At 56.2% G+C, this 16,534-nt stretch overlaps 2 protein-coding genes across 10 annotated transcripts in view; one reads left to right on the plus strand and one right to left on the minus strand.

The window, feature by feature from the left end:
* Positions 1-2,913: 2,913 nt before the first annotated feature.
* Positions 2,914-4,619, minus strand: DUSP28 (dual specificity phosphatase 28). 2 transcript variants are annotated; one of them, XM_059167520.1, is made up of 2 exons: positions 4,108-4,619; positions 2,914-3,943 (listed from the first exon to the last, which is right to left on the minus strand). In XM_059167520.1, the coding sequence occupies exons 1-2, from the start codon at positions 4,525-4,527 to the stop codon at positions 3,788-3,790; spliced, it is 576 nt and encodes a 191-aa protein (XP_059023503.1). In that variant the 5' UTR covers positions 4,528-4,619; the 3' UTR covers positions 2,914-3,787. The 2 variants fall into 2 exon arrangements, with proteins under 2 accessions (XP_059023503.1, XP_059023504.1); XM_059167521.1 differs by having other exon boundaries at positions 4,126-4,613.
* A 3,205-nt stretch (positions 4,620-7,824) lies between these two features.
* The window catches only part of ANKMY1 (ankyrin repeat and MYND domain containing 1), a 43,364-nt gene continuing 34,654 nt past the window's right edge, over positions 7,825-16,534 (plus strand). For 3 of the 8 annotated variants that reach the window (XM_059167510.1, XM_059167512.1, XM_059167516.1), the window contains exons 1-4: positions 7,828-8,123; positions 8,513-8,684; positions 10,788-10,980; positions 12,797-12,940. In XM_059167510.1, coding sequence (XP_059023493.1) covers positions 8,530-8,684; positions 10,788-10,980; positions 12,797-12,940 — 492 coding nt within the window. In that variant the 5' untranslated portion in view covers positions 7,828-8,123; positions 8,513-8,529. Of the gene's footprint in view, positions 8,124-8,512; positions 8,685-10,787; positions 10,981-12,796; positions 12,941-16,534 lie in introns of those variants that run through there. The other 5 variants (XM_059167514.1, XM_059167513.1, XM_059167511.1 and 2 more) reach the window with 4 other exon arrangements.

The following is a 16,534-nucleotide window of genomic DNA, read 5'->3' on the forward strand; positions in this document are numbered from 1 at the left end:
TGCTCTTCTGCCGGGACTCCTCAGGGTTGCTGTGGGTGGGTTCCTGGGGGCAAGGGCTGCCTAGTGCAGTCTCTGCTTCTTCAAAGCCAGGAGGTGCATACAAGCACCCCCCCCCCCCCCATGAGACCAGTGGTCTGTGTTGTGGCCCATGCTGGAGCTTGGGGGCCTTAGGGCTGTGCTGTCTGATAAGGTGGTTCTAGCCACGTGTGGCTGTTTAGATTGAAATGAAATACAATTATTTTAGTTCCTCCCTGGCATAGCTGTATTTCAAGGTCTCTATGCGTGTGTAGGGTACTGGCCAGTGGCAACTGTGTTGGTCCCAGTGGATAGTCCATCTTCACAGAAAATGCTGCAGGGCCCTGGAGGCCTCCCCCTGTGGAGCAGGTGAGTGCTGGGGCCTTAGCGGGATCCACCCTGCTCCCCACTCCATGTTGCAGGGTCCTGTCCAGAGACCAGGGCCCAAAGGAGAGGGCTACACACTAGGGAGGCCTCCACCAGAAGCCATGGAACGAGAGGGGCCACCAAGATGGTGCTGTTACCATGATGAAAGAATTCAGATTTTCGGGGAAAAGGGGCTCTGGGCCCTGGAAGGGCATCCAGGAGCCTCACACACCGCTCTCCTCTGCTCATCCCAGAGTAGCATTTAATCCTTCTGGACTCTGTCTCTGCCTATAACCCATGCAGTGGCGCCTGCCTTCCTCCCTGGGAGCAGGGGAGCGGTGGGAGCCATGGTTGGTGGGATGCAGGACCATGTCCACCGGTGTGGAGTACTTGCACTGAAGCATTGCTTTAATTTTCCCATGCATACTCTTAGCTGGGGTAACACAACCCCAGACCCCCCAGGATCCCCAGGGCTCCTGTAGTCACCTGGAAGAGGAAATCAATTCTATGTCTAAGACTCAAAAGAGGAGAGAGCAGGGGTCTGATTGGTCCTAAGTTCACATGGCCAGCGCCTGCCCACATGGCATGGTCCTGAGGTGCTGGGCAGAGTGTTTTAGATTGTACTCCCAGATTTAGGAGCTTCTCTGAGCCCCTTCCCCAGGCCAGTTGGCTGGGGCTGGAGGAGCATCAGGACTACATCAGGACCACAGGTAGGTACCCAGATGAGCCTGCCCTCGTCCTCTCAGTCAGGTTGACCAACAACCGGTGCCCTCAGAAGCCATTAGGGGCTTCCTGTCTTCCCAGTTCCCTGAACTTGGAGAAGCAGGGGTTACCTCTCATCCCTTCTCTGCTGGAGGGCCCTGCCTATCTCCCTAAGGTCAACTCTGCACACAGGACGGGTGGAGTGGGGCAGCCTAGCTGGTCCACAGCTGTTACGCCCCCCTTCTCCTGGGGGGGGGGGTGCCTGCTACCCATTTATGAAAGGAACCAAAACAAGCCAGTTTTAGAGCAAACAAAGCTGTTTTGTGGGACCAAAGTCAGCCCACTGAGGCACCTTGTGAACTGTGAGGCCCACAGGTGGAGGGGTGTGGTTGTCCTCAGTCTCCACCCTGTCTCCGTCCTGCAGGGGACAGTGTCTTCAACACAGCCCCTTCCCTGTAGCCAGTCTGTTCCTCTGCAGCAGGAGGCAGCATTGCACTCCAGCCTTCTGGAAAGCCACTGTCTAAGGGAGGGAGGTTGGGAGCAGCTGCAATGCACTTCTCCCCTCTCCCCACCCCGACCTGACCCAGGGAGACGAAGGTGGAATCAGGGCTATCAGACGCTGGGGCTTCTCCCATGGAAACTGTCTGCTGGTGATCAAATCCTGGCTGGCTTGGGTGGGCTGAAGCAGTAGACACTGCCTATGCCCAGCCTTCCCCTAATGCTCATGGAGTGGCACCCCCCTCCAGGGGCACTGTGCCTGGGAGGGGACAGGTCCCTGGCCTTACCTGCTGGGAGGTGGACGTGGAGGCAGGCAGAGGTCCTTGGGAGAATGGGGCCTCTGGTGAGAGCGTCTCAAACAGAAACAGTGGGTAAAACACTGATGCAGCCCACAGATGTCTTTCAACCCGGCCCAGCACTGTTGCCCTAGCACCTTCGTTACCCAGAGCCACATCAGCCAGCCAGCAGTGGGAGGGTGTCCCAGCAAAGATGCTGTGAACGTGCTGGGTTAAAAACTTGGACTCAGGTCCCGGGAAACTGCTCGGCTCACCTCTAAGCCACTGTAGCCTTGCCTGCCGAGTGGAGACAGTGATGGCAGCTTCCTTATGGAAGGGGTTGGCGGCAGCGTGATGTGAGCACTGAGGGGCCTGGAGAGAGGCAGCTGGCAAGTCCTGTAGAAGGTGGTAGAAGGTGGCTGGGCTGAGGTGAGTTGCAAAGGGGTCATGACAGGAGTAGCATTCGGGGGCGGGAGCTGGTGACTGGTGACACTGCCAGGGGCTGGATGTTGGCCTACAATGTGTGGTATATGCTTGCAGCCAGGGACCGTCAGAGGGTGTCATTCCTGCCAGTCAGGACCCAGGTGCAGGTCTAATGGCGGGGAGAAGGGGCCCCTTTCACAGCCATCCCAGTGTCTTACGAGCTGTGAGCCTCCCATCCCCATGACTCCGGGCTCTGCTGGGTCTGAGGTTTTGTTCCCAGCTACAATGCTTCTCCCCAGTGACACAGATGTCCCCCAAGATGGCAGGCTGAGACACCACCTGACCATTCCAGGCTCTTCAGGCCACGGAGGCAACATGCACATCAGGGGCTGCTGGACTGGGTGCAGTGACTGGTCCTGATTTGAAGGAGCAAGAGGGCTGGGGCCAGGAGGAGTGTGCGGAGCTTGGGATGTTCTCCTGATGCCTCCCGTCCTCCTGGCTGAGGACGACATGAGGGAAGCCACAGCCCCAGGCAGGGCCACCCAGGGCCCTTTGGAATGGAGCCTCAAGTCACCTCACCAGGAAAGACCAGGACCAGTGAGGTGCAGGCTGAGAAGAACATGAGTAGTGGGGATGGGAAACAATAAACACTAATTACGATATTTTATTAATTACCTTGATGTGTATAGGGAGGCATATATTAACCAGGGGCTGTATTATCTGTAATTCATATTGTAACCCGGTTTCCGTCCCCCCCCCCCATCTTATTTAATTAAGGGTGTCGATGGTGATTACTTCTCTAGGACAGCCTGTAGATCCCAGGATGCAGGTGAGATGTGTCTGAAGCCACAGGCTCAGATGCACAGGTGGTGAGTGCAACTGTGACATGAGGCCAGGGCTTGGTGCTGTTATGGAAGCTGTGAGGTCAGTACAGCTGGAGGCAGGCACAGGTGCTGGGTTGTCGCCATGCAGCCTCACATCCTGGCCTCTGTTGCAGCATTTCCAGGCCTGGGTCCCATGCTGGATTCTGATGGGACCAGGTGAGATTTGGGGCAAGCCCTATGGCTCCAACAGGTGGCAAGCACAGGCTTTGCCAGCAGAGCTGGTGTCCTCCTCCACATCAGAGTGACAGGCAACCAGGACTGGGGAGAGGAAAGGGGTCTCCCTGACTCCTGTACTTTCCTACCTTCTGACCTTGGCTCCCTGGCCTTGCTCTGTGTATTAAATACCTTTCTGCCTAAAATTCCTCACATGGTTTTGATTTTCTTGACCGAAGCCCTGTCTGGTAAAACTGCTGACTGAGGAAGGGACGTTTCCAGTCCCCTCTTCAGAGGACACAATCCCACAGTACTGTCAAACGGGCTTGAGCGGCATTTCAGGAAGAAGCAGAAAATGAAAATTCTGTGCCACAGGAAGGAGGACAAAGACCCCCTCTGGTCGGCGCTTCAACTACCTCCAATTCCATGCGCCCCGCACTCGGGGCTGGCTCCTCTCCAGGGACTGAAGGGCTAGGGCTCATTCTGGAGCTCATCTCCCGTTCCAGAGCACGGTCCCGCGGGCTCCATAGACAGGCGGGGCAAGGACTGCAGAGCCTCCTCGTACTTCTGCAGCTGAGTCCAGAAACCCGGATTGGGCTCGGCCACTGGGCGGGCGCTCTTCACCGTCTGGGTACGAGAGGCAGAGGTTGAACGCAGCGCCCCAAGGTCGTCTGCGCCCCTACCACCCCCCCTCCCCCAACCTGGGAGGCCAGCCCCATATGGGAGGCCGGTTCCACCTGGACGGCCGGCCCCACCTGGGAGGCCAGCCCCACCTGGAAGGCCCGTCCCACCTGGACCGCCCGCCCCACCTGGAAGGCCCCCGCCAGGCTGAGGCCGCGGTGCCGCATGAGGTAAGCGGTGCAGACTGCGGCCGAGCGGCTGCGGCCGTTCTTGCAGTAGACCAGGCAGGCGCCGCCGGCGCGCACCGCGGCCTCCATGGCGGCGCAGGTGGGCTCCAGGTGAGCCAGCAGGTCCTCGGCCGGATCGTCGAACACGGGCACGCGCAGCTCGGCCACGCCGGGCGCGCACGGGCCGGGCTGCTGGCGCGAAACATTGACGCACAGGGTGACTCCCGCGCGTGCCAGCAGCTCCGGCGCGGCCGCGGCGCGTGCAGTCCCGAGGAACAGCGAGGGGGCGACGCGCACGAACGGCGGCGGCGCGGGCGAGGCCACCTCGGGGACCTCGCGGCGGTCGGCTGGTCCCGGGTCCATGACCCGCGCCCGGGTCGCGGCACGAGTTTAGGCGTTCGGGCGGCCCGTGGGGCACCCCCGGGGTCCTAAAGGTCTCTGAGGGTTCCATCCGCAGGGCCCTGGCCGCCTCCGCATTGGCCGGGCAGGGCGGGCTCGTCTTCTGATTGGATGCGGGTGGGGGTGGTGGCCATTGGCTGGGCTCGTGGGCGGGTGGGCGAGTGGGATTGGCTGCAGCGTGGCGGGCGGGGCCGGAACGTGGGGATGAATGGACGGTTCCTGGGGGACGCGGAGGCCCGGGAGCTGTAGTCCCGCGCGGGAGCGCGGCGTTCTCTCCGGCTTGCTGGGCTGGGCAGGCCGCGACCTGGGCGGACCTGCGGGGCTGGGCTTCTAGAGCTGCAGTGCCTGACCCTGCTCCCGTGGTTGGGCGTTGGTCGTTGGGGGTAGGGGGTGGCTCACAGACGTGGGCACCTGTCCCGGAGCGGTCCGGCCGTGGAGGGGGCGGGCAGCAGGGCCCCGGCCGGGCTCGGGGAGGTGGGCTTCTCCTCCATCTACCGTGCGGAGCACAGGGGGTTCTGTCTGGTATCTTCAGTATCGTTTGGTTGGTAGGCTGCCTGGCTTCGCTTCCTCTTAGGAACTAATAATTGTAATGCCGGCCGAGGTGCCTTTTAGTACAGCTTTGTTTGTTCCCTTTTCTCTGCTTCCTAATTGCCCTTTGTAATTTCTGCCTTTTATTTTCCCTTTTACTATAAAACACGGTTCATATGAAATGAAACTGTTTGCTGTTAAATTTTCATCATTTCTTCAAATACTAGGGTTTTTATTTTTCTTAATTTTTGGTTCATCACTCTTTTAAAAACTAACATCATTTAGGGGCTCCTGGGTGGCTCAGTGGTTTGTCGTCTGCCTTCAGCTCAGGTCAGGATCTTCCTGGAGTAGAGCACCGAATTGGTTTCCTGTTCTACCAGGAGTCTCCTCCCTCTCCCTCTGCCAGACACCATCGCCCCCTGCTGCTTGTGCGTGGTCTCTCAAATTAAAAGAAAAGAAAACAAAACAAAACACATCATTTAGGGGCGCCTGGCTGGCTCAGTGGGTTAAGGCCTGTGCCTTCGGCTCAGGTTGTGATCTGAAGGTGCTGGGATCGAGCCCTACATCGGGCTCCCCGCTGGATGGGGAGCCTGCTTCCTCCTCTCTCTCTGCCTGCCTCTCTGCCTACTTGTGATCTGTCAAATAAATAAATAAAATCTTTTAAAAATATATATTTTAAAAAAACCCACATCATTTAATGTTGACATGAGTAAGAAGACTTATTCAGGTTTTTCTGATGGCCGGTGTCATTCAGGGATGTCTTTCCTGGATTGGTTTCAGTGAAAATAGCTGTCTTGCAACCCTGTATACAATGATACTGCACTTTGTTTTATTCTAATAGTAAACTTTTTTCGTATTCATTTGTAACAAAGCATCACAAACTCAGTAGCTTAAAACAACAGAAGTTTATTTTTCCCTTTTTGTTTGGGTTTTCCAAATCTCCCTCTTCTTATCAGGACACTTAGTCATTTACTTCAAGACACATCCTAATCCAGTATGACCTCCTGGATTATTTTCAAATACTGTTTCCATATATGGTCATTCACAGGTACCAGGGTTTAGGATTTAAGCTTAATGTTTGGGGGGATGCCATTCAACTTGCAACAGGTGGTATGGTTTACCAAGTTTGTAGGACTTTACCATCTCTCTTTCTTGCTTAGATTTTGTTTATTTGACAGAGACAGCGAGAGAGGGAAAACAAGCTGGGGGAGTGGGAGAGGGAGAAACAGGCTTCCCACTGAGCAGGGAGCCTGAAGTGGGGCTTGATTCCAGGACCGCTTAACAGACTGCGCCGCACAGGTGTCCCTCTTTCTCTTTTCATAGCAAGGGAATTTTATTTAAAAAAATTTTTTTAAAGATTTTATTTATTTATTTGACAGAGGGAGATCACAAGTAGGCAGAGAGGCAGGCAGAGAGAGAGAGGAGGAAGCAGGCTCCCTGCTGAGCAGAGAGTCCGATGCGGGACTCGATCCCAGGACCCTGAGATCATGACCTGAGCCGAAGGCAGCGGCTTAACCCACTGAGCCACCCAGGCGTCCAAGGGAATTTTATTTTTAAAGATTTTATTTATTTTAGAGAGAAAGAGCAGGATTGGGGAGAGGAGTAGAGGAAGAAGCAGGCTCTGGGCTGAACAGAGCCCCATGTGGGGGACTCTCTATTCTACCATCCTGAGATCCTGACCTGAGCAGAAATCAAGAATCAAAGTCACCTAACCCACTGAGCCATCTAGGCACCCCCCACAAAGGAATTTTAAAGACAGTCTTTGTGTTTAAATTCCCAAACCCGCATTTGGAGGGAGTGTGGTAGGGAGATGGGACCTCAGGGGGAAAGATAAGAGATAGAGAGGGGATCCAGGAACCAAGGTGGGTATGAAAGAAGAGGTGAATTGGGAGGTAGAGGGCTGGAGGAAGCACCCCAGAACCCTAGACAGAATCTAGCCACTGGGAAAGGACTGGGCATGGGCTTTGAGTATCCCTTTCCCCTTGCAGCCTGGGGCGAGGATTCCAGGCCCCGCGCCTGAAGAGAGCCCCACCCCTCTCAAAGCCTCCAGTGGCTTCAGTGACAGAAAGCCCTTGAGCTGTTTCCCCCTGCTGCGCCTCCGCTTCCTAACCCAATTCCCTGCACTACCCTCTCTCTGGAGAGCTCCCGCGCCGCCTCTGAGACCCTATCCAGGACTCGTCCCTCCGCAGTCTTCCCCAGTGACGCTTCGGTCCACACAGCGAATCCTTGTCTCCGTGACCTGGAGCCCCTCGGTCGCCCTGTCGCAGCAGCGGACAGCTCCCGCTCCGTGTCTGCTACAGACTTGCACGGAACCGACGAAAATCGGCTTTGGAGTCCGGCAGAGCTCCATCAGAACTTGGCTCTGCGGCGTACGGGCACGCGGCGCTGGGCGAGCGAATCTCCTTGTGCCTCGGTTTCCTCCGGTGTCCCACACGCACAGTCCCCGTGCTCCGTTCCCGGAGGCGTTGGAGCTTTTAGCGCTAAGCCCCGGGGAGGTCCTGTCCCACAGCTTGCTCCCCGTGCTCTGCTGGAAGTGGATGTTGGGGTTCGCGGTGGAGACTTGGCCGGCAGGTTCGCCGCGCCTCTGGCCGGGCTCAGAAGGAAGCCCAGCACGCGCGGGAGCTTGGGGGGGGGGCTCGGCGGGGGAGGGCGCTCGGGGCCCTGTGAGGTCACAGAGGGACGCCCCTGGGCGGGGCCTGGGCGGGCCGGGCGCGGGGATTGGCGGAGGCCGAGAAGCGGTCTCCAGGGAAACCCGACGCTCTGGGCTGCGGGGCGTAGCGCGGGGCTGCTCTGAGCTGGCGGTTCTGGGCGTACCGGAACGCTGGGTGCCAGCTCTCCGAGCCTCGGTACGGCCCCGCGGCAGGGGTGCGGTCGGGATCCCGGCGGGAGCGCGGGGAGCTCCGTGTCCCGGAGCTCGTGGGGGGGGCGGCGGCGGAGGCCCGTGCCTGGCACCCGACGTCCCCTGGGACTGGCCCTCTGACTCCCGGCCCGGGGCCGGCAGGCTATTTGGGACCCGGCAGGCTTGAGAGGCTGTGAGTGTGAGGTCCGGCGAGGGCCGCGTCCCTGCACTTGTCGGCCCATCCTCGCGGGCTGGCTCCAGAGGCCTGTGGGGGAGGGGGCGCCCGCTGTTTGTGGCCCCTCTGGGGCCATTAGCAGGCATAATACTGAGCCCAACACAGGACCCTAAGAGGTCGTGGGAGGGTAGCTCCAACCGTCCTTAATGTGGTTCCCGCCGCCCGGGAGGGACCAGGAGCCCCTAGGGGCGCTGGCGAAGGTTTCTCCCGGAGTTTCCAATAGGATGGGGCATCTAGGTTAGGGGGAGGGGGCTTTGTTTCTCTGAGGTGGATGGGGGCTGTGGGCCAGTCCCTGGACGTCGCCAGGAGCCCTGAGGGCAAATGTGGGTCCGTGGCTTTGCTTCCAGGTTCGAAGACGAGAGGCATGGAGAATAGTTATTCCTCAGCCTTCTATTTCGAAATCCCAGATGTTAACATCTATGAAAATCAGCTGGTGGGGAGGGGCATCATGCCTGCTGCCACCAAGGACCAGGGAACCCTGGAGAGGTCCAGGACAATGGAGATGCTCTTTACCAAAAGGTGAGGGGTGGGGTGGGGGCTCCCACAGGGTGGTTTCTGCCTGACCCTGGGGGCCACTTAGCTGGGATCCAGCATTGGGGAAGGTGTTAAAAACCACTAAAAGTTATTTTGCTCCTCAAAACTCCTCTCTGGAGAGATAGGAAAACCTTAACGTTGTATCAGCAACCCCTGAGGAAAATTACAACAGTTGATAAGGAGCCCCCTGCCTGATGTCCGCATACTCCTCCTAGCTCTCCCACTCTGCCTTTCTGTGTCACTTCCTCATGGCCTTCCTCGGCTTTATACTGTGGCCTTCCCAAGTTGGCACAGCTTCTTCACAGTACGGTAACTGTGAGAAGGTCTACTTTGGGCCAGACACCACCCTCAGAGCCTTATCTTGGCCTTCTGTGAAACCCACCCTGTAATCCTATTGTATTTGTCCCCGGTACAGACTGTGTCTCCCTGGCTCTTCCCGGCGCCAGAATCCATGTTAAAGGCCTCATCCCCAATGTCATGGTGACTTGCATTTGTGAACAGAAGCCCAGCACACCCTCCCATGGATCAGCTGTCCTCCATGCCCCCCACCCAGCCCTGGAGATGGAGGGAGTAGATTTAGATGAGGTCGTGGGGCCCCATGGTACGATTACTACCCTCATAAGAAAAGGAAGAAGCTAAAGCTTTCCCTCTTGGCCTCACCAGGACACAGTGAGCAGGTGCCATCTGTGAGCTAGGAAGCTGGCCTTCACTGGGAATGGAGTCTGCAGGCACCCCCAGCCTCAGGGCCCCTTCCAGACTGAGAAACAAATGTGTGTGGTCCAAGGCCCCCAGTCTGTGGGGCTTTGCAATAGTCTGAGCGGACTGACAAGAGCCCCCCTTTTGCAGAGGAGGCAAATTGCTGAGTCACAAGAGGGGAAGGGACCAGTCTGGTGGCAGAACTGGGTGGCCAAGCCCTTGTTCACCTTGCCAGCTGGCCGTCTCTGGGGACCCTGCTCCAGGCCTTGGAGCTGACTGGTTGTGTTAATGATGTTCCTGATTGATCTTAAAATCATCTCCATTTGTTTTTTAAAAGAACATTTCCCTTGGTTCCTATTTGTTGAATTAAGCAACTAGGGTATCCAAGTGGGAGGAGAAGTGGTGTAGGAGTTTGCTGGGGCTGCGACAGGCTGCCACAGGCTGGGCATCCTGAATACAGGAGACTTATTGTCTTTCAGTGTGGAAGCTGCAAGTCCAGGGTCAAGGTGCAGGCAGGGTTGTTTCTGTTGAGAGTGAGAGGGAGACTGTGCTCCAGGCCACTCTCCTTGGCTTGTAAGTGGCTGTCTTCTTCGTGTGTCTACATATCACCCTCTCTTCATGTGCTTCTTTATGTCCACACTTCCCCTTGGCTGAAGGACAGTAGTCACACTGGCCCAGGCCCATCCTAGACTGTCCACCTGACAGTGGCAGAGGTCCATAGACCAGAGACACCAAGATGCAGCATCTCCAGAGAGCCCTTTCGACTTGAGAGGGAGGCAGAGAGGGAGGCCATGTGTGTGTGATGGTGGGTAGGAGTAGGTCCTCTTTTAAGTCAGGATTTGTACTTTTAGATAGCAAGAGCAAAAAAGAAGCAACCTCACCTTGGTGCCCATTCTCGGCCCCATCCCTGTTGCCATCCATCTGTCTGTCCTACCGGTCAGCTTGCTGCTCCTCTCCTTTGTTAGGCCATTCACGGGCCCATGCAAGTCTGCCAAGCGTCCACCTCCTGCCCGCTGTGCACCAGCTGCCGGCTCCTGAGAGAAGCCCCTGCCGGGAGCACTCTGGGCTGGTGGAGGGCACAAGGCTTGCCCTGAAAACAGGTGGAGCAGGGCGACTGTCAGCCTCCAGGTAGCAGAGATGGGTGTGCCTCCAGGAAACTGGCAGCCATTTAGGCATGTGGAACAGACACAGGGTTGTGCACTTCCCGTGTGACCTGGGGTCATCACTGTACCCCCCCGTACCTCAGTTTCCCTTTCCGCAGAATGAGGGTAGCAATAGCATCTGCCCTGGGGGGGTGGTTGGGAGGAAGAACTGAGATGGCCTGGGGTTCTCGGCACCGTCATTCATCAGGCCTGTGTCATTGTGTCCCTCCCCTGCTCTTCACCTCCCTAGAGACATCCCAGAGGCCCCGGAGGAGGAGGAGGAGGAGGAGTCTGAGGGTCCCTCCGGGAAGCAGGACCTGAAGAAGACCTACATCCAGCTGGTCCAAGGCGTGCAGGAGTGGCAGGACGGCTGTGTGTACAGAGGGGACTTCGGGCTGGACATGAAGCTGGGGCATGGTGAATTCTCTTGGCCCACGGGTGAGGTAACCGGCTCCCACTGCTGCTTCCCTCCTGGCCAGGCTCAGCCAGCCACTGCTGTCTCGCTTCTCCTTTCTTTCTCTTTCTTTCTTTCTTTTTTTAAGAGAGGGAGAGAGGGAGCAGGGTGGAGGGGCAAAGGGAGAGAGAGAATCTTAAGTAGACTCCATGCTTAGTGCAGAGCCAGACATGGGGTTGATCTCACAACCCTGAGAGCATGACCTGAGCTGAGAACAAGAGTCAGATGCTCAACTGACCAAGCCACGCAGGTGCCCCTGGTCTCTTCTCTTCTAAGAGGAACGTGAGGTGAACTTGCAGACCACTGGCAGGAAGGGTGCTAGGCTAACCTCTTTCTCACTGGAAAAGTGTCTAGAGAGAAACCTTATAGACTTTCAGGGTCCCTCCGGGGCTTTCTCCCAGGGAGTGGACAGAAATCCCACCCTGTGCACACACACCCAAGTGACCAGAGGGCTAAATGCCTGCCCCTTGCAGTTCTACACAAAGAGTATGCAAGTTAAGATTTTTTGTTTTTAAAGTTGGGTGGACTCTGATTTGCTCTTACAGAACCATGCAAATTAGATGGGTGCTGGTGGGAGAGGGACTGCCCCAGTCCTGTGCCTCTCTACACGGCAAGTGTCCTTGGGCTGGACGGGCTCCCCAGGAACCATTACTGAGCTCACATTCAACCCCCGGGGAGACTAAAAAGGGCCTCTGTTGGATATTGGAACTGAAAAGTCCATCCCTGGGGGTCATGTTGCCCTAGGCTTGGCTGGATCCACGGATTCCAATGACCCTGTTGGGCCACCTCTCCCCATCTTCATGTGGGAGGGTCCAGAGTGACCCTCCACCATCTGGTAAGCCCATGGGAGCTGCATCACACACTCCTGGGAGAGAGGAAAGGCCCACTCAAGGCACTGATCTGGCTGGGGTGTGGGTCCTGTGGCCAAAACCAAGTAAGGGCTCGGGTCAAAGGCTGGAGTCCTCAGGCTGGCCAGGCTTGGTACCATGTGCCTGGGGGCTGGGGTCAGTCCACCACCAACCGCATGGGTAGTCCTCTCCATGACCAGAGGAAAGAGAAGGGACAGCAAGCTGGCAACAGTTGCCACCACGTTCCTCCAGAGTGGTCTGTGAGCACTGTTGGACCCAGCCCACTCCTGCTGTGGACAGAGGCTGTCAGCCATGCACCAGCAGCAGTCTGGGGGTTGGAAAGGGCTCAGAATGGGCATCACATTCTTTTTTTCCTCCCAAGACCCCTGTGAAGGGGTCTTGGCTCAGACAGACCCGCCCCTGACATCTGTGGGGCTCGGCACAGAACAGATAGAGGCCTGCACCCATGGCTCAGGATGGAGGCCTTTAAAAGCAAAGCCACTCCAGGGTTCCCAGCCAGGGTTCATAGCCTGCCCCTGGGGCCACACAGGGGAGCCCGAGGCTGGTGGCCTCCCCACTGCCTGGGCCAGCCTGCTGCCTGGGAGCCTAGGAGGATGGAGCTGAGCCTGGGTCAGAGCTCCTGCATGCAGCCGGCTCCCACCCAAACCCTGTCCTGGCTACAGCCACACCTGTGCACATTCCCTGGCCTGGGCCAGGGTGGGAGGGAGGAAGCAATCGTGGCCACCAGGGCACCCACCCCCGAGTACCTGCTCTACACAGGTAAGGGACCACCTATAATGGACACTGTGCTCCCCGACTTGGAGGGAGCCTGTGGCTGGCGTGGCTAGCACCACCCCTGGGGGCCGCTCTGCCGCCAGCCTGGAGGGCTTCCTGAAGGGTCCTGGGGGGTGGCAAGGAGTGGCCTCTCAGGCCTGCCAGTTCGGGGGCTCTCCACAGACTTACCGCGGGCAGTGTTATCGTGACCACCGCCATGGGCTGGGCACCTACCTGTGGCCCGACGGCTCCAGTTTCACCGGCATGTTTTACCTGAGCTACCGAGAAGGCTATGGCACCATGTTCCAGAAGACCAGGCTCTTCCAGGTGAGGGGCGGGCTGCCCTTTGTGCAGGGGAGGGTCGGGATGCCCTGTATTGGAGGGGGTGGCGAGGCTGCTCCATGTGCAGGGGAGGGGCAGGGTTACCCTTTGTGTGGGGGAGGGTTGGGGTCCTCCAGGCCCCTGGATCAAGGGATATTTAGGTTCTGGGGAATTTTATTTGTGTACCAAGTGGTAGCTTTGTTATTTGTGAAGATTAAAACAGTACCAGGCGGGGGCGCCTGGGTGGCTCAGTGGGTTAAAGCCTCTGCCTTCGGCTCAGGTCATGATCCCAGGGTTCTGGGATCGAGCCCCACGTCAGGCTCTCTGCTCGGCAGGGAGCCTGCTTCCTCCTCTCTCTCTGCCTGCCTCTCTCCCTACCTGTGATCTCTGTCTGTCAAATAAAAAACAAAACAAACAAAAAAAACCAGTACCAGGAATAAGATACAATAATAGGGCTCATGAGAAGAAGACGAACCCAGCAAGAAGACAGGCCTCTCCCGGGTCCCGTTTTCCAGAGCAGGGCTGGATATCAGTCTCTGTGTGTCCTTTAGAGTCAACTGTAAATGCACCGTAAATGTTTAGTTTTTATACGTAAACCAGATCATCTCACATACGGTGTCTTGAAACTTGTCAATGACATAACTTTCCTCCTCTTGCGTTCTCCCAGGAAAACCCATCCACGTTGGTTTACCCCTTCTCAGGTGTAGAGCCCTGTGACTAGGACTGCCGTCAACACACAGGAAACTTCCATCCCCTGACATGACCCGTGCCCCTTTGGGACAGTCCCTCCTCCCGCCCGGCCCTCAGCCAGTCCTCTTGCTTCTGAAAGAATGTCCTGTTAACAAAATACAATATGTAGACCTTTCACTTAGCAAAGGGCATCAGAGATCCACCTGCGTTGCCGTGAGTCCAAAACTTGGTCCCCAGCGCTGAGTGCTCTGGCAGCGCCTGGCTCGGCCACCGTTGTCCCCCCAGCTGATGGGTGCTGGGCTAGTTTCCAGCTCTGAGCAGTTGTGAATCAACCTTCTACACACATTTATGTACGGTGTCTTGTGGTTGTGTGTAGCCCCGCCCTCTAGTCCCCCATGACCCTGAGATTCAGACATATTTGCATATGTCACAATTCCTTTCTTTTACTAGGAAGCAGTATTCCATGGTGTGCATATGACATAGTCTTCATTGCTTCATGGAGAGCCGCATTCTTCAGTGGTGATCCGTGGAGCTTAGGGAATGGGTTTCGTGTCTTTATAAACTCATGGATTTTAACAGATCTGGTTTCCCTCCGTACATCGCAGTCGCTAAGCTCTTGGAGACACGGTTGGTGCTCTTCGGCTCACGGGAGCCCCTGGAGTTTGGCTCTTGCACTTGACACAACTCCAGCTGGCTTTGGTGGTTTTTTTGCATTTTGCTATGAGGAGTCCCCAGCTTTTTCCTCTGGTTTTTTACTCAACAGCCACGGTATTGTATTTGCATATCTTTCCTCTCGGTCTTAAAAATCTTCATTTCTAACCATTAACATTTCTTACCTGTTTTACATCATAAAATACATATGACAGTTTCAGAATAATAACATAGCATTGCGACCCCCACTATGACTCCTGAAAGCAACTCAATGCTCGTTTGCCTTCCTTTTGTCCCCACAGCTGACCCCTCAGCAATGTGGAACACAGTCATGGAACAGAATTCCTCTCTGCTCAGTTAATCCAACACCTGGATGTAGAGCTGCACTCACTTGTTTTGCTTTCATTTTTTAGGATCTGATTTTTAAAACCTTGCTTTAATCTTGTTTTGTACTTAAGTTAAAAAACCTGATTTTTTTTTCTGAAGGCAAACCCAGCAAGTGTGGCCCATCCAGAGGAGCTGGGCATCCATCCCTTCTCTTCTCTCTGGTGTCCGCTCTTGTCATTGGTGATTGTTTCTACTGCTTTATTTTTGCATGTGCACACACGGGCCCGGGCAAGGTCCTCCCACTTAGGTGGTGGGACATGTGCTCTGCGAGCTTTCCACGGTTGCCTGCCGTTTCCCGTCATCCGGGCATCTTGTGTCCTTATAGCTGGTTGGGAAGGATTGACCAAAATGGGAGCTTTTCTCCCGTCTTTGCTGTGCCAAAGGGCCCAGCGGTGAAGGTCTCACTTGTTAATCATTCTGTGCTTTTGTTGGTGATCTTTTGGATACATTCATTCCTAGAAGGGCATTTTTTGATTGCAAATAAATGTGTATCAAAGACAGATTTTTAAGCCTGTGTTGTGTTGCATCCTGTAGACGTGACTATTATTAGGATTATATTTTGTTAGCATCGTAGCTGTTAGTATTATTATGGTCTGCTGCTCTACAACCGTCGTGAATGTATGTGACCATAGCTTAGAGGACATTGGGATTATTTCCTTTTGATAGATTCCTAGAAGGGGAGCTCTTGGGTCAGCTCTTGGGGTACGAGCCTCTGGACTCCTCATAGATCTGCAGCAGCTGCTTTTTCAACTGTCTGCCTCCCTGAGCCTCTTGCCTTGCCCTGTCCCCAGTCTTAACCTGCCCATCCCATCTTGTGGCTCATGCCTCTTCAGTGACCGGGAGCTTCTAGGTTGCATGTGCACTGCCCCCGCCCAAGCCACTTTCAAAGACTGTGGTGACACTTCCTGCCCTCTGGCTGCCCCGCAGATTCTTCCAGAAGTCCTCTGCCTTCCTCCTCCCCCGTGTTGAAGTCATCCTCAACACATTTTGCTCATTCTTTTCTCATTTCTTTGGCCTGTTCTAGACTGCAAGCTCTTGTGGGCAGGGCCTTGTGTCACAGAGCGTTATATGCCACGTGCCCAGCCCTGGGGCTTGCAGTCGGAGAGATCTGACACAGGTTTCACAGATGAGCGCACAGATCCTGGGAGGGACACAGATGCCCCCACTGGGTCAGGCCCCTGCAGCTTTGCCCAGGCTATTTCCTTGGTCCTCCCAGTGACCTCCACTGTCCTTCAGTGTCAGCACAGGGGGCACACAGCTCTCTGGGAAGGGGGGCTTCTCTCTGAGCTCCCTGTGCTGGAGCGCTTCTCCCAGTTTCCTTCTTGGGGGGGGTGGTTGGCATTGTCTTTTATTCAAGACCCTCCTGGCCGTTCCCACTCCATACATCCCCCACGCAGCACAGACAACATCCCGCCCAGTGGGAGCACCCAGGGAGGTCCAGGAATCACTGTGCTCTGCTGGGTTTGCTGAAAGGGAGGATTAGCTTTCCCCTCCTCCCCCTCCTGCCCCCTTCTTCCTCTCCCTCCTCCCCCTCCTCCTCCTGCCTTCTCAGTTCATGCCCTCTGATGTCTCTCTGACCCAGTGCCCAGCAGCTCTGCCCCCCCATGCTGCTGGGGTGCCTGGGCTGGGCCCCCCGGTGCAGCAAGGGGTTCCCTGAGATGAGCCCACACGTGATATCCCCCACATGTTTCTGTGTGGAGACCCCTGGGGGGTATCCCCACTTTCCCAGTGAGGCTGCCCCTGACCACCCCTGTCCCACAGCACCTTTCTCCACCAACATGTTCTGTGTTTACACATTTGCTTTTGGCCCCTGGGCCTGGTGCCTGCTAAGCCTCCACAAATATTTGTTGAATGAAAGCATACAATTCTTAG

Source organism: Mustela lutreola, chromosome 3 (genome assembly GCF_030435805.1).
Source record: "Mustela lutreola isolate mMusLut2 chromosome 3, mMusLut2.pri, whole genome shotgun sequence".
Lineage (NCBI taxonomy): Eukaryota > Metazoa > Chordata > Mammalia > Carnivora > Mustelidae > Mustela > Mustela lutreola.

Coding starts and splice junctions, on each gene's coding strand:
- DUSP28 (XM_059167520.1), bottom strand. CDS start 4,527: ATGGACCCGGGACCAGCCGACCGCCGCGAGGTCCCCGAGGTGGCCTCG. Junction 3,944..4,107: donor AGGTGGGGCGGGCGGTCCAG/GTGGGACGGGCC, acceptor TCTCGTACCCAG/ACGGTGAAGAGCGCCCGCCC.